This window comes from Eptesicus fuscus, chromosome 13, assembly GCF_027574615.1.
Source record: "Eptesicus fuscus isolate TK198812 chromosome 13, DD_ASM_mEF_20220401, whole genome shotgun sequence".
NCBI classification, from domain to species: domain Eukaryota; kingdom Metazoa; phylum Chordata; class Mammalia; order Chiroptera; family Vespertilionidae; genus Eptesicus; species Eptesicus fuscus.
The window spans coordinates 68,080,112-68,095,933 of NC_072485.1; the positions used below are offsets into that span (position 1 = coordinate 68,080,112).

The window sequence follows — 15,822 nt, forward strand, 5'->3', positions numbered from 1 at the left end:
AGTCCCCTTCATATCTGTATAGTTGGTTTGCTTCAGGCAGGGAAGACTGAACAATATTCAGGTAAGGTTGAGTGAAGGCTTACCCAAGGCCTCCCAGAAGATCAATGAAGGAATTTGGGCTTCCTAACTTTCCAATCCAGAGCTCTTTTCCTGTAGCTGGTTTTTAACCTTTTTTTTTCCAATCAAAAAATCCTTTAGCCGAAACCGGTTTGGCTCAGTGGATAGAGCATCGGCCTGCGGACTCAGGGGTCCCAGGTTCGATTCTGGTCAAGGGCATGTACCTTGGTTGCAGGCACATCCCCGGTGGGGGGTGTGCAGGAGGCAGCTGATCAATGTTTCTCTCTCATCGATGTTTCTAACTCTCTATCCCTCTCTCTTCCTCTCTGTAAAAAAATCAATAAAATATATTTTTTAAAAATCCTTTAAAATTCTAATGAGCCCTGGTCGGTGTGATTAGAGTCTTGGCCTGTGCATCGGAGGGTTGCAGTCGATCCCTGTACCTGGTCAGGGTGTGTGCGGGAGGCAGTCAAATGATGTGTCTCTCTTGCATCGTTGTTTTCTCTCTCTCACTCTCACTCTCTTCCCCTGCACCCCTTCCACTGTCTCTGAAAATCAATGGAAAAAATATCCTTGGATAAGGATTAACAACAAAAAAAAATTTTTTTTTTACTGAATAAATAAAATTCTGATTAAAGCCATGCACTCTCTTCCACAGAAAAACACACTAAAAGAACACTCATGTAACTTTGTAACTCAAGACCTCGGAAAGAATGCAGCTCTGGATGGGGTTGATGATAAGCATGTCGGTGATGGATGCGGAGAGGGCAGTCTCTCTGTGTTGTCACTATGGCTGGTCTCTGGCCTAGAATGAGGAGAACAAATACAAATGGGAAAGTAGGAGCTCAGGGCTGTTGTCTCTTTAGAAGGTTGCTGCCTGTCCTTGTGTGACGCAGCTCCCTGGCACACCCGTTCCCAAGGGCACAGGATCCAGCCAGCCAGCTGGGCCAAGATTACAGCCCTCCCTCCAAAACAGGTGGTTTCTGCCTTTGTCCCAGGCACAGGCAGCTGCAACTCATTTCGTGCTCTCAAGTCTACTCTTGATTTCTCCTTCATTGTCTTAGCCTCAGTGCTCTCTCCAACCACAAAGACAGGGGTAACAAGCTCCTTGGGCATCTCTTAGTGGTACTGAAACTCCCCCTGACAGTAGAAAAAGACCTAAGGAAACACTCCATCTCTCTAGGGAAAGAAATTCTTAGGACCGGTGAGGAGACGAATAACTGACCCTTCAGTCCCTGTACAAAGCCATTACGGTAGCTGGTAGCCAAGGCGGTGAGGTGCTCCTTTCTCCTTGTCTTTGCTCCCCCACTGCCACTCCTCCAAGCTGCTGCTCTGCCTCTGGCTGACTGCCAGCCCAGCCAACACCCCCACCGATAACCACAGTGGGTGTGAAATACCAGATTGATGTGAGGGGGTGCTTGCTCACTTCCGGCTTCATAGATCAGCCCTACAAATGGGAGAGAGGTGTTGCTGGGAAGACCACGTCTCAGAGTCAGCTCAGAAGGCAGAATTCACAGAAAAAAGTAGGCTCGGCTGTGGGGCATCTGGCCTTTGGCTGAGTGTGGGGCTCCTGACGAGGTCCCAGCTCTGTCCCCTGAGAGGGAGCTGCCACTGTAAACAGTGATTACAATCAAGCATCATTGACCACAAAGGGGAAAGGCACGCCTCTGAATCAAAAGGGAAGCCACAGCAACTGTCTTTTAGGCTGTTTGTCCCACAAGAGCCAGGTGCCAACTCTTTCCCACGTCATAGAGATAGCAGGGATGAATGCCGGTCTCCTCAAAACTCCTTTTTCCAAGGAGACAGCCATGTAACTGGTAGTTGAAAGAAGAGTGTTCTCAAAGGGAATATTCCCTAGAAGTTGGGAAGTTCAGAGCCAGAGTTCTTTGTGAAGCGTTGTCACCACTGAGGAGGCCAGGCGGGCTCCTGGCTGTGTTCAGAAGCACAGCTTACAGACGCTGCTGAAAGAAGCCAGGTGTTAAGTGGAAGTCCATCTGAAAAGACTGACCTGATTGGCCTTGCCATTCTTCTCCATCCCTTTGTGTGTTTGCCAAGCTTTCAGGAAGAACTTGGAGCAAACAGTGACTCATTCATCCTCATTAAGTCTCAAGGAGAAGGAGGTGGTTGGGACCATTGGCATTGAAGGCTGAGTTTCCATGGCCAGAGACATTTCTTCAACTCTCTTCCTTCAACTCAATTCCTATCTGGAATTTTCAAATCCTTGAGCTTGTTGTAGTTGAGCTGTTCCAACCACAGAAAGGAGCCATATCAGGATTAGAAATAGACCTGTTGATGGGGAACAGAAAGACTTGGGGTGAGGGGGGAGAATGCAGCAGTGCATCTGATGCAGTCTACCTGTTCTGTTTCAGTGGCCAGAGTCCCCAGCTCTGAGCCAGATGGGTGGGAAGAGTTTAAGGAGGACCCTTTGACCATCAGCATCACACTGACAGTCCCCGCTCAGAGTGGGCCTTCAGTGGTCTCTTTCCTGTGATGAAAAGGAAGGTTCTGGTACATGGTTTGGTGTGAACAATTTGTTGTCAGTAACCAGCCCTGGCTAGCAGGAATTACAGAGGAAGGATTGGCAGGGACCCACATGGTATTGCCACCTGTCAATAAATCCTGACAAGTTTGCAAATCAGAGGCTCCCTGGCAGCTGGCAGTGATGGCTTTGTTTTTGAAGGCCCCTGCTGTTGACTTGCGGCCATTTGCCTCTTCCTTAATACAAGATCTGCTCTGCTCACCGTCACTCTCCAGTGTCCGTGGTTCTCAGACAACCCCACAAAGCAGCTGAGTGTTTGGAAGAGGGAGGAGATGCTCCTTTTTAAAGGAGTGGTTTGAAGATCACATCCAGTTCACAGCCCCCAGGCCCTCTGGAAGTTGTCGGGAGGATTACATAAAGCAGGGAAAGGAAGAGCACTTTTGTCAGGCTGGGGCTCTTTCCCTCCAAAATCACTAGTGTGTCCTCAGGTGAATCCTGTCCCCAGACTCTTAGCGATCCTCTAAAGCAGGGGTGGGGAACATCCAGCCCGCGAGCTATATGAGGCCTGAGAAATTATTTGGTCTGACCCTGGCAAGGCATTAAGGGTGAGTTAATTAAATATAGCAGGCTAATTTTTAAGTTGATAATTTTATATGGCCTGTGAATGATGTTATAAATATCCAAATGGCCCTTGGCAGAAAAGAGGTTCCGCACCTCTGCTCTAAAGACGGGCTTGGGGCTCAGTGGCCTGTTTCCTTTCACTGTGGAGCACAGCCTCCGGCATACATTCCCTCCTCATCCAAATCCTGTCACAGCCCATATCAGGGATCATCTAGTCCTCTTGTTTAGGAAGGAAGCACCTACATCACCCTTCACAAACCTCCTGGCCGACCCTCAGAACCTGCTGCTCCCCTTTACAATCTCACCTCCTGGCTGATCCTCAGAACCTGCTGACGGATTTGTTTCCTCTTCATGGAAGAAGTTCTGTCGTTAGAGGAAGGTGACCTGGACCCATAGGTTAAAAAGCTGACTTTCGTTGGAGATTGTCATTGTCTGCGCAGGCTGCCATAAGAGTACCATGGGCTGGATGGCTTAATCAATGACTGTTCTTCCTTACAGTCTGGAGGCTGAAGCCAGCATGGCCCGTTCTGGTGAGGACCTTCCTGAGTTACAGAAGGTCTTGTTCTCACTCTGTCTTCATGTGGTGAGAAGGCCACAGTCCTGTTGTATTAGGGTCCCACACTTATGACCTTAACTAGAGGACCGGTGCATGAATTCATGCACAGGTGGGGTCCAGCCGGCTTGGGGGAGGGACCACAGGCAGTGGGTCGGCCGGCCCCGCCCTGGTCAAACTCCCCTTCGAACTCCCAGTCAAGGGAACAATTTGCATATTAGCCTTTTAGTATATAAGACTAGAGGCCCGGTGCACGAAATTCGTGCACTGCGGGGGGGGGGGGTGGTCCTTCAGCCCAGCCTGCACCCTCTCCAATCTGGAACCCCCTGGGGAATGTCATAATCTGGGACTGCTGGCTCCCAACCACTCACCTGCCTGATTGCCCCTAACTGCTTTTGCCTGCCAGCCTGATCACCCCCTAACCGCTCCCCTGCTGGCCCTATCGCCCCCAACTGCCCTCCCCTGCCAGCCCAGTTGCCCCCAACTGCCCTCCCCTGCAGGCCCGGTCACCCCCAACTGCCCTCCCCTGCCAGCCCGGTCGCCCCCAACTGCCCTCCCCTGCTGGCCTTGTCACCCCCAACTGCCCTCTCCCCTGCAGGCCCGGTCCCCCCCAACTGCTCTTCCCTGCAGGCCTGGTCGCCCCCAACTGCTCTCCCCTGCAGGCCTGGTCCCCCCCAACTGCCCTCCCCTGCAGGCCTGTTCGCCCCTAACTGCCCTCCCCTGCAGGCCTGGTCGCCCCCAACTGCCCTCCCCTGCTGGCCCGGTCACCCCTAACTGCCCTCCCCTGTTGGCCTGTTTGCCCCTAACTGCCCTCCCCTGCAGGCCTGGTCTCCCCCAACTGCCTGCCCTCCCCTGCCGGCCATTTTGTGGCAGCCATCTTGTGACCACATGGGGGTGGCCATCTTGTGCAAGGGTGTGACAGTCAATTTGCATATTACCTCCTGAAGACCCTGTCTCCAGATATAACCACATTGGGGGATCAGCTTCAACATGCAATTCAATCCCTAGCAGAGCCTTTCATGCACATGGGCATGTCCTGCCCCATCTAGGATCAGAACTGGCTGTTTTGTGTAGCATAGGATCTCCACACGGATGCCAGAGTTCTAATCAAAGGTCTCAAAGATACCTCCTTCCCAACTTCTGTCCCCCTGCTTTCACTACCTGCATCAGCACCTCACTCTCAGCCACAGTGACTGGTCTAGGTAACACCTTCCAGGGAGGAATCAGAAAGCAAAGCAGCCCTACCCAGTTGGCTTAGTGGTTAGAGCATTGGCCTATGGACTGAAGGGTCTCAGGTTTGATTCCAGTCAAGACTTATACCTTGGTTTTTGGCTTGATCCCTGGCCCTGGTTGGTGCTCGTCGGGAGGGCGGGTGCGGGGGGTGGGGGGGGACCAATAGATGGGTCTTATTCACATTGATGTTTCTCTGTCTCTCCACCTTCCTTCCACTCTCTCTAAGAATTAATGGGAAAATATCCTTGGGTGAGAATTGACAAAAAGAAAAGAAAGAAAGCAGAGCAAAGCAGTCTTATGTGCAAGTCAATATAGAAGGATGAGAGGCCACCGCTTCCCTCTGGCAGCTGTGCCACCAGCAGGCCAGCCATCACCACCTGAGTTTCTCTCCTTCCTTCCCCATCAGAAGTTCGTGAGCAGCCCTAGGGTCTCCTCCAGCTTGAGGAGCACCTTCCCCATTGCTTGTCCAGCCTGCCCTGGCCCAGGAGGCTGTAGGTCCAGAATAGAAAGAGATGGGGGCTCTTACAGCTCAGTGGGGGCTTTTGTCTGCTTAGACTTCTGAGCTCCAGGCAAGCGGAGAATGCTAGGAGCCCTGTGTTCCTTCCTCCCCGCCCCATGGCAGTGGGCACCTGCACTCTGTGTGTGGAACCTGATTCTGAGCACAAAGCAGGACCTTTAGGCAGGGCAGTCAGTGGCACCCCGTCTCTCCAGGGCCTCTCCAGCCTCTCATTTGCTGTCTTAGCTCCTTTCTCTGTATCTGAAGAGCACTCAGAATCCAGTGCCTGCACCTGGTGTGGCCATTTTTTTAGCTGTGTCTCAGCCCCAAGGAGGAGCCAGTCAGGCTTTGAGGAGGAGAAGAGGCTAAAACCAGCTCTGCAGGCATTTGCCTGAAGTGCTGCAGCACTGAGCGCTGAGCGTCCCAGTGCAGTGCCTCTCAGCCCCGCCCAGGAGTGAGGAAGGAGGGTTCCCGGGCCATAGTCTACGAAGCCTGGAATTGTGAAGAGCTCTGGCCGGTCCCTGTCTAACGCCTTCCACCTTCTCCTCTGTTCTTCCCAACTGACTTTCAGGGCCTCGAACTCTGGCATTGAGTACTACTGGGACCAGCTGAACGAGACTGTCTTCACGGTCCACTCCAGCAGCCGGAGCAGTGAAAGGCCCGGGTGAGTGTTTGAAGGAGGAGGGTGCAGCTGGCTGAGGCCTTCCCCTGCCTCCTGCTTCTGATGGCTCCCGAGCAGTGCCCTCAGACTGTACCCAGAGCTCTCTAGGTACCCCTCCTCAATCAGAGCCGCTCCTCTATGTTCTGCTTCATGCACTGAGCCTTTGCACGCGATTTCATTCAAGAAAATGGTGTTGCCCTGGCCGGTTTGGCTCAGTGGCTAGAGCGTCGGCCTGCGAACTGAAAGGTCCCAGGTTCAGTTCCGGTCAAGGGCACATGCCCGGGTTGTGGGCTTGATCCCCAGTGGGGGACTTGCAGGAGGCAGCCGATCCATGATTCTTCTCTCATCATGGATGTTTCTATCTCTCTCTCCTTCTCCCTTCCTCTCTGAAATCAATAAAAATATATTAAAAAAAGAAAAGAAAATGGTGCTGCCCTAGCCGGATTGGCTCAGTGGACTGAAGGGTCCTGGTTTGATTCCAGTCTGGGTTGCAGGCTTGATCCCCAGTAGAGGGTATGCAGGAGGCAGCCGATCAATGGTTCTCTATCATCATGGATGTTTCTGTCTCTCTCTCCTTCTCCCTTCCTCTCTGAAATCAATAAAAATATATTGAGGTCCATGTCTAAGAAAGAACAAAATCTCTGCTCTTAGGGTCTTGGTGTAGAACAAGCTAGGACACCCTCTGGTCCTCTCCCATCCTGTGGGTGAGGGGAGAAGCCAGGGCACTGGAGAGGAAGCCCGTCCTTAGGACATGTGCTCATGTCCTCAGGGAGAATCTTTCAGTGATCTCCCAGGTGACTAGGGCCTCCAGGACCAAGCTGCCCAGAGCTGCAGTCCAGGGTCCATTTAGAGAGTAGAAACCTGGTACTAACCCTCTTACCATTTAACTCATTAATGAAGACGAATATTTTGAGAAAACAAAGGCAAGCACTGCTTTCTAGAGGGCCCAGCTGCAGGAATCGTCCCCAGAAACAGCTAGAAATATGAGTGACCCTCTCAGAAGTCCTGGGCTCCCTCTGCTGCCAGCTAGCTACCCCAAGGCTCAGAGCCTGGAAATGCCCAAGGGGAGAGGGTGCTGGCCTTGGGCCCGGGCCTTTCTCACAGGGCAGCTTTTCAGAAGGCCCGGAAGGGCCCCAGAACAACTTCCTAAGAGTCTGGGTACTTTTCCTCCGCAGTGGAGATCCAGTGGAAATTCCAGGATGTAAACTGGAACCTTGTCAGCATATCGTTAGAAGGAAGGAAATGCCAAAGAGAGAAAGGTCCTTCTGCTGCTCACTGTTTGTCCCATGGATCTCAGTTAGTGGATTCCTGTATCTAAATAAGAGTCTTTTAAGTTAGCCATCTCTACCTCATCAGAAAGTCCCCTTTGTTTAAGGGAGTGGCTGAACCAGCCGGCCTTGCAAAATTGGATGGCTCTGTGGCCGCCTTTCCTTGTCCCGGGCATGGACTGATAGGAAGGAGAAGGGACACAGGCGAGTTCACTGGGTCGGGAGGTAGCTGAGGGCTGGCAGGGCTGCTTCTTGGCATGGAGCCAGCAGAGCTCTGAGGGGTGCTGTCCCAAGCCCTACCTGATTTCAGTCCACCTTTCTCTCCCTAGAACCAGCAGAGCCACATGGAGGACAGACAGAGACATGGGTCTGATGAACGCAATTGGGTTGCAGCCCCGGAACCCCACCACCTCAGTGACGTCTCAGGGCACCCAGACTCTGGCCCTTCAGCTGCAGAATGCAGAAACACAAACGGAGAGGGAGATACAGGAGCCAGGGACAGCAGCCTCGGGTCCCGGAGAAGGTGAGAGCCATGTAATGCTAGTGGGCAAATGTGGCTGGGGGTGGGGAGGGGGGTGGGTGGGACCATCATCAAGGCTCCTGGCTCCTTCACAGGGGTACTGAGAGAATGCACTCCCAGTCAGGATGAGTACCTTTCCCCGTTTAGGGAGTGCCCTCTTGGTGGCCTTAACAACCTCCCAAGGCAGGAACCTCATCTCCCTCATCTGTCACTGAGTCTAGCTAGCGGAGCTGCTCTTCCCGCTTTCCCCCAAATGCCCTCTCCAAAACTTGGAGGACAGAGGCTGTGCTTAGAGAGAGGGCAGGACGTAGCCGGATGGGAAAGGCTACGAGAGACCTCTTGCTGTCAGCTTCCAGGGCCACCCACAGGGAGCTTGTCCCCCTGCAACTGCTCCTGTTACACCTGTGGATCACTCCATTTGGGCTGCAGCCCAGCACACCCTCAGCCCCTTCCTGTCACCGATCTCAGGTGCGCCTCAGCCAGCCTCCCTGGCAGTCTGTGCTGGCCTCACACTTCTAAGAACCAATTAGCACTTCCCAGCGGCAGAGCTTGAGCCACTTTGGAGTCTGTTAGCAGCTGTGTTAAACAGCCTGTTTTCACTCAGTCATCTCCTTACCCCCTACCCCAGCCCCTTGCTGGTCCCAGCTCCACACAAGCCAGCCTCGAAGCAGACAGGCACTCTCTAGGTCTGTGTTGAGCCAATGGGAGGAGAAGGCGTGATGTGCATCAGGCAAAGAGTAACAAATTTGCCCGTGTCACCCCCAGGGAACCTTTCTATACTCATCCCCCTCAGGGCACTGTCCCTCTTGCTGCCATAAACTGAAAAATTTTAAAGTTAAGTCCCTTTTTGGTCTATGGCCCAGGCCACACCTACATCCGAGGCCTGTGACTCTTTGTTGGGTGGAAAGCCCCAGGGGGTAGACATAAGCAGCTGGCAGTGCTGGCTGGGCTTCAGGCCTCAGCGAGGAGAGAGTTGCAGGTTCCTCCAGCCACCCCCGTGCTAAAGACAGTCCTAGGCATCCCCTTGGATTTGATCTCATGGCTGTTTACTGATTTCCACCATGGATCAGCCGCTTGGGCTACAAAGACAAATAAGCCTTTCCTCAGTGAACTTGAACTCTAGAGAGGCAGGCAGATAATTACTTCTTGTGATCAGGACCTCAGAAACTCAAAGGAGGGGCCATGCCCACCCAGCCTGTGGGGCTGGAGGAAGGCTGCTGGGGGAGGTGGCTCTGAGCTGAGCTTTCAAGGATGAGTAGGAGTTAGTCAAGCAGAGCGGGTAGGGGAGGGCAGGGAGAGGCATTCCTGGCAGAGGGGACAGCACCTGACAGTTCAAAAACATCACACTCTACACACAGGACCACGAGCAGGTTCATGTTTGTGGCCTGATCAACACATGTTGAGAACTGAGGCTGGATGAGTAGAGAAGGCAGATTCCAGGACCTGGTTAGGGGTGAGGCCTTCATCCTTGAGGTCAAGTGCACAGGGCTCAGGGACAGGAGCTGCCAGCTTGAGGAGAAGGCATCCTCCCGCCTTTCACCTCCAGAGAATCTTCTGCTTTTTCGTGTTGTTGTTTTAATTTTTCAGTTTCAGTTGACATTCAATATGATGAAAGTTTTAGGTGTACAGTGTGGTGGTTAGACATTTATATAATTCACGAAGTGATTCCTCTGCTCTTCTCTTGATTAGCCTCAGCCCATTTCAGATGTTCTCAGTCAGTAATAAGATCCTTTCTTCTTCTTTGGGCCAGGGCTGGAGGGCTGGCAAGAGGAAGGGGCTCTTGTTCCCAGTTTCAAGAGGCCAGAACTGCATTTCCTCCCTGTCTTGTCCCCACAAAGGGGAGCAGGTGGTGGAGGGTGGGTCCTGCAGAAGCTAGAGCTCCTCAGCAGGAGTGGCAGTCAGGAGCTGGCCCCTGGGTACAGTAGGCTTTCAGCTTGCGCGTCTGTCTGGGGCCCTGTAACCTTGGCCCAGAGCTCTGGACCTCCAGCTCTCTTAATCCTCTCAGAAGGAGACATACCTAGAAAGAAGTAAAGGGAGGAGAGCATGCGGAGGGCGGGGGGGGGGCCTCCGTCTCCTGGGGCCCTGTTCGGAGGTGCTACTAGCCACCACTTCTGCTGAGCCAGACACCAGGATTCTCCTTGGGTGTAGATTTTCCCCACCAAGCAGGCAGGCACAGCTGCTCTACACATCACCACCCCACTCCCAGCGTCTGCTTCCTCTCTCCATGTAGGCAAACTGGTGGCCCATCTGCATTACCTGTCTTCTGGGCTTAGCTAGGAGACAGGGCCGGGGACATGGGAGGAGGGATATCACCTGCACATCCCACCCCACACACCAGGGCCCAGGTTCACGAGTATGGGAGACCACCTCTGCTTCGTAGCAGTCACTGTTCTGTGGTGCCCCTCTCAGCCCGTTCCGACCAGCTAGCACCGGATGGCTCCAGGTGGCTCCTCATTTTCTTGTTCTGTAAAAATTTGGTTAAAGTCCATTCAGCTCTTTTTTGGACTTGCAGGAAGAGCCCTCCCTAGTGGGAATTTGCAGTGCTCATCTAACTTAAAGCTTCCCTACCCTGTCACTTCAAAAAAGGGAGGTAGCATTCCCTGGTCTGCACTGACCCAGTGCCTGCCCCGCATACAGCAGGCATCCAGGAAGGGTGTGGGAGGGGAGAATGGAGTGGAGGCAAGGCCCTGCCCCTAAGCTTGGCTGTGCCACACTACTTGGGGAGCCCGTGGCTCTGCCTCTGACGCTGGGAAAGGCGGTCTGGCCTCTTTCTTGTGGTGAAGATAGACCAGCTGCAGTACCCTGGGCCTGGGTTGCGGGGAGAGCAGTGTGAGACGGGAGGGGCAGGAAGGGCAGCTTCTCCCTTGACTCAAGCCTTGCTTCCCTCTTCTGGGTAGTGAACCCCCAGAATTAAATGAGGTTGCAGGGCATTATGGGAAGTTGTTGGTCAGTCCATCCTGGCCTCTGCATCCAGAATGTATCTTAGAATTTGCCAAGGAAAAGATCTCATGTCAACACGAAATGGGTTTCCCATTTTTCAAAGATGGAAAGAAACGCTTTGCTCCAGGGAAGGAGACAGCAGGATGGACCCTGTGGCCACCGCTCCTGCAGCTCATCGCTGGCTCCTGGGCCAGGCTGCCATTTCCCTCAGGCCCCAGTGCGTGCGTCCTCCTCTGGAAGAATGTGCTGGCTGCCAGCCGTGGCGCGTAGCCTTGGCTTAGAGTCCGTCCCCAGGAGAGAAGCACAGCTCGTAGCTCAAAGCTGTCAGCACCCAGCCCTGAGGAAGCTTTGGGGGGAGGGTTGTTTTTAATTCTTCCTTCTAGTCCTTCTGGAGCACTTATTTATGCCTGTTATAATATTAGGGACCATGAATCCAAAGGTATTGCCGAGGGAATCACATTCAGGGATGAAGCCGTGTCCTTTCCCTCCGGAAGGAAACGGACACAGGCGTTTCTCCCACAGCAGGGGCAACATGTGATCTGTGTTCAGAAGCCACTTAAGTCTGGAGCATCTGTAATCAGCTCAGGAGCCCTTTTATTCACTTACACATTCATCTGACAAATACACACCAAGTTCCAGACCAACGTTAGTCACTGGACGCAAAGATCAGTAAAACTTAGTCTGAGGCCTTCAGGAACTTACAGAAGGTCGATGCTACAGATAACTTACACAGAGAAGTGTGGGCACTGCAGGGCTCGGGGAAGAAGCAGCCACTTCCATCGGAGTTCCGGGTGAGAGGCAGTACTTGCGTTGGCCCTTTAAAAAGAGTGGACCTTAGACACGGGCGATGGCAAGCACAGAGCAGGCGGAGCATCCGCAGGGCGGGCAGGCGTACAGTGTGCTGGGCTGACTTCGGTAAGGTCACGGGCGCAGGAAGCGGCTGGAACCTGGCCAGAGGGCCCTTAAATCTCAAGCTAAGGATTCTTGACTTTTTGAAGCTGCTTGGTTTTGACGAGTATGGATTTAACCAGAACTCAGTGAATCAGAGCTTAATTGGGATGGTAATAGCAGCAGCATGGAGGCTGGGTGGAAGGGACGATATAAAAAGCAAGGAGACGAGCCATGGTGAGAGGGGGCTAGGACTGGAGCCACTGGCGCAGTGGAGAGGACAGAAGGCCCAGTTCCGAGTGCCCACCGCGGGCCCGGCTGTGGCAGCTCCTGTGGCCCAGGGCAGCCTGTCCTGCCCCTGGAAGTGAGCTACATGGAAAAAGCTGATGGTGTCCCGTCCCCGTCCTGTCTGCCCTCCCCCACCCACCCAGCCCTGGCACCAAGCCCTGCACAATGAGTTCCAGTGCCAGCAGTTCTTGGGCCAGCCCACTGCACCTCTCAGACGGAGCTGGGGAGCCCTCAGTACAGAGTTCTTGGAAAGCAGTGGGGGTGGCAGTGAGCAGAGGGAGGTCCCCTCGGTCCTCCCCAGGCAGCCCTTTGGCTCACAGAGACTGTGCTGGCACCAAGGCTCTAAGTTGACCCTTTCTCTGTCCCGCTGCCAGATGGCTTGTCCCCTAGAGAACTCTGAGCCCTGCAGGTTCTCATTCCTTCTGCCCAGGGAGCTGGCGCTGAGCTGTCTGAGGGGGTAGTGTGGTCGGGCCGCTGCCTCGAGTGGTGAGGGTAGATGGGCAGGGTTAACCAGGAGATCTGGAGAAAGGCAAGCTGGACGTAAGTGAAAGCCCAGGCAGAGTCCCCACCACCCACTGCCTCAGTAAGACCCGAGGAAGCACTACAAGAGGTGCCACACACTGACGGAGGGAGAGGCCTAGTGCGGCCTCAGACACTCCAAAGCTGTGAAACTGGCTGCCTGGAAATCAGTTCTGACAGCAAGCAGAGAGGAGGGGCTGGCAGGGAGGAAGCAAGGAAAGTCTTGCAGAAATAGCTGTTGACAAGTACCCCAAAAGAAAAAACTCACTGTCAAAGCCCCCAAATATGCAAAATCCCAAACTGCCAGCAGGAAGCCAGAGGAAACAAAGCAGCAGTTGGGTCTAGGTCAGTGATGGCGAACCTATGACACGCGTGTCAGCACTGACACACGTAGCCATTTCTGATGGCACGCGGCCGCTGAGGCAGCTGCATGCCGAGGATGAAACATTTGCGAAATAATGTTTTTTCCTCAAAGTGACACACTACCCGCGTTATGCTCAGTTTTTTGGCGAAGTTTGACACACCAAGCTCAAAAGGTTGCCCATCACTGGTCTAGGTCATAGCTGCCCACAGGCTTCGGCTGCTTGTCTGCCCCATGAGAGCTGAGCACAGGCTGGAGGGAAGGTCCCTCAGGACGGAGCTGCACTCCAGACCCCATTCATCACCACAGCCGCCACTGGGCTAAACCGCGGGCTGCACCCACAAGTGCTATCATTGCTCCGCCCGGCACTGTGCAGGCTGTGTGCATCCTCCTGTGCAAGTCAGCAGACTGAGGGATGTGCAAGTTAAGGGTTATCCCAGATCACACAGAACTGGACTTGAGCCGAAGCCTGTCTGCTCCCACACAAGGGAACGGCCAGGCCTTTGGGGGGAAGGACTAGAACCTCCTCTGCCTCTTGAGGTGCAGGCTGAAACCTCAGGCCCGGCCAGGTGCCTGGCTGCAGGGAAGGTGAGAGAAAGTATCCGGCATCTAGCCCCAGGAGAACCGTATGTGGGAAATGGCTCAGGGGGCTGGTGGGTGAAGGGGGAACACAGTTAAAATCCAGACTCCTCCTGGACTTTTAGGAAGCACCATAAACAGAATGCTGCGGGAAGACAGCACAGCTTTGAAATGAAGCACAGCAGGCTGTTTGCCTTTGGGCCACACTCTGTGGGGTGCCCTCTCTTTCCGAAGACCAGGCAGCATACCCTCTCCCAGGGCTACCAGGCTAGGTTACCCACGGCAGGGAGCAGGCAGGCAAAGCAAGCTAGCTGGCTGGGCCCCTCCCACCGCCTTCATTCAGTTAATGACCAGCCTGCCACTGGTGCCAAAAGGGCTAAAGCCAAACACTTGCCTTCTGGTCGGGTTCTGCCTGTGAAGTGGCTGAGTAGCCTTGGCCACTGCAGGCCATGCTGGGTCTCAGTTTCTCTACCAGTAAAACAGAAGTATGAGCTAGGAACATTCCAGGAGTCATGGCGCTCAGGTCTCTGAGTGACTGTCAGAATGGGGGGTGGACCTTGTTTCTGCTTTTAGCCTAGAATCGCCCAGTTCCTCCTAGCAGTTGCCTGCCTGGCTCAGAGGACTGGGCCAGCAACTAATTCCCTCCCTCTCCTGCTTCCTACCTTCCAGGTGAGGGCTCGGAGCACGCAGGTGGGGAAGACGCCCTCAGCAGGATCCAGCGGCTGATGGCCGAGGGCGGCATGACCGCCGTGGTGCAGCGGGAGCAGAGCACCACCATGGCCTCCATGGGCGGCTTCGGCAACAACATCATCGTCAGCCACCGCATTCACCGCAGCTCCCAGACAGGGACTGAGCCCGGGGCCGCCCGCACCTCCTCGCCCCAGCCCTCCACCTCTCGGGGACTGCTCCCGGAACCTGGGCAGCTGGCAGAGCGAGGCCTAAGCCCCCGGACAGCCTCCTGGGACCAGCCCAGTACCCCTGGGCAGGAGCCCCCCCAGCCATCCCTGCCCTTTTCCTCCCCTGCCCCTACTCCTGTCCCCCTTCCCAGCACTGAGGGACCAACCCCGCCCTGCGACCTGACCAGTAGCAACCACCTTCCTGACAGTGGTGGTAGCAGCAGGGGGGAAGCCGCAGGCCCCAGTGGGGAGCCACGGAACAGGTAGAGACAAGTGTGCACTGGTGCCTCCCTCAAACCGCTGAGCAGAAATCGGACCTCACAGCTGACTGGGAACTGGACACACGGAAGAGCTGCGGGCTGCATCGGGAACAGAGCAAGAGGGCGGGAGTTCGAGGAAATCAGTCAGTGGGCGTGAGGCAGTCAAACAGGCAAGGCTCGCCTTGGGACTAGAACCTTTCAGGATCTGGAGCCCACAGAGCCACACTGCTGTGCTGAGTGAATGGAGGAGCAAGTGGGTATTCTGCCATGAACCCCCTTTCTCCTATTCACAGAGAACCCCAGAGGGTGAGCAGTCTCCCAGATCTGGGCCAAACCATCCAGCACAGCGGCCGGTGGGACAGCTTTGCCCTGTCCACCTGTTGTAGGGGCCAAGCCACTAGGACTTGAAGAGCAAGAGGAGCAGCCCGGCCCCCAGAAACCATCTCTGTCTTGGAGCCTCCAGAGCTTCAGCCTCGTATCTCTCCCCGCGGAGACCACTGTCGGGCAGGCCAGGCCCAGATTCCTGAGGACAGGGCTTCTACGCCTGCTAATGGGGACAACCATGGGGTGAGGGGGGGCCTGCCTGCCTGACACAGGATGGGGTCGAGGGATGGTGGGCAGGTCCTCACTCAGGAGTGGGGGGTGTAGGCTGGCCAGCCCCCATGGCCTGTCCACCAAGAGCAGCGCCTGTGGGTATCAGTATTACCTGAGCCGAGGCCAAAGCCAGCCCGAGGCTGGGGGAGGGGATGAAACTCCAGGTCAGAATGTGAGGTCTTGGTCTGTGATTTAAGGTGTTGCATGTGGAATCTTAAACTGTACGTGTAGTTTCTAGTGGAAAAATCAAAGCGCTGATTATTTTGTTTTTAGTATGAAAATGTGATTTCTGTTTGTAACTCATAGAAACATTGTGGTGGGAGGAGAGGGGATAGTCTGACTGCTAATGAGGGAAACACCAAAGATCTACATCATTAAAATGATGACATGCCCCTCACCAGGCTCCGCTCTGTTTGTTTTTATGGAGGATGGGTTGGGGACAAGGGGGGGTCTTTGAAATGAGCTGGGCTCAGGTTCTCCCAGGCTGCTGGCCTCCATGGGGAGCCTTATCTGATGCCTCAGCGTAAGCCACTCGGGTACGCGCTGCCATCTCTGCTTTACACCCAGTCTCTGTACCACCACCTCTGAGCTGGCTAGGGATTGGGGCAA

At 54.5% G+C, this 15,822-nt stretch overlaps 1 protein-coding gene across 5 annotated transcripts in view; it reads left to right on the forward strand.

Moving 5' to 3' along the window:
- The window catches only part of AMBRA1 (autophagy and beclin 1 regulator 1), a 171,461-nt gene extending 155,860 nt beyond the window's left edge, over window positions 1-15,601 (forward strand). For all 5 annotated transcript variants that reach the window (XM_054724711.1, XM_054724713.1, XM_054724712.1 and 2 more), the window contains 3 exons: window positions 6,011-6,103; window positions 7,698-7,891; window positions 14,133-15,601. In XM_054724711.1, coding sequence (XP_054580686.1) covers window positions 6,011-6,103; window positions 7,698-7,891; window positions 14,133-14,626 — 781 coding nt within the window. In that variant the 3' untranslated portion in view covers window positions 14,627-15,601. The remainder of the gene's footprint in view (window positions 1-6,010; window positions 6,104-7,697; window positions 7,892-14,132) is intronic.
- The last annotated feature ends 221 nt before the right edge of the window (window positions 15,602-15,822 follow it).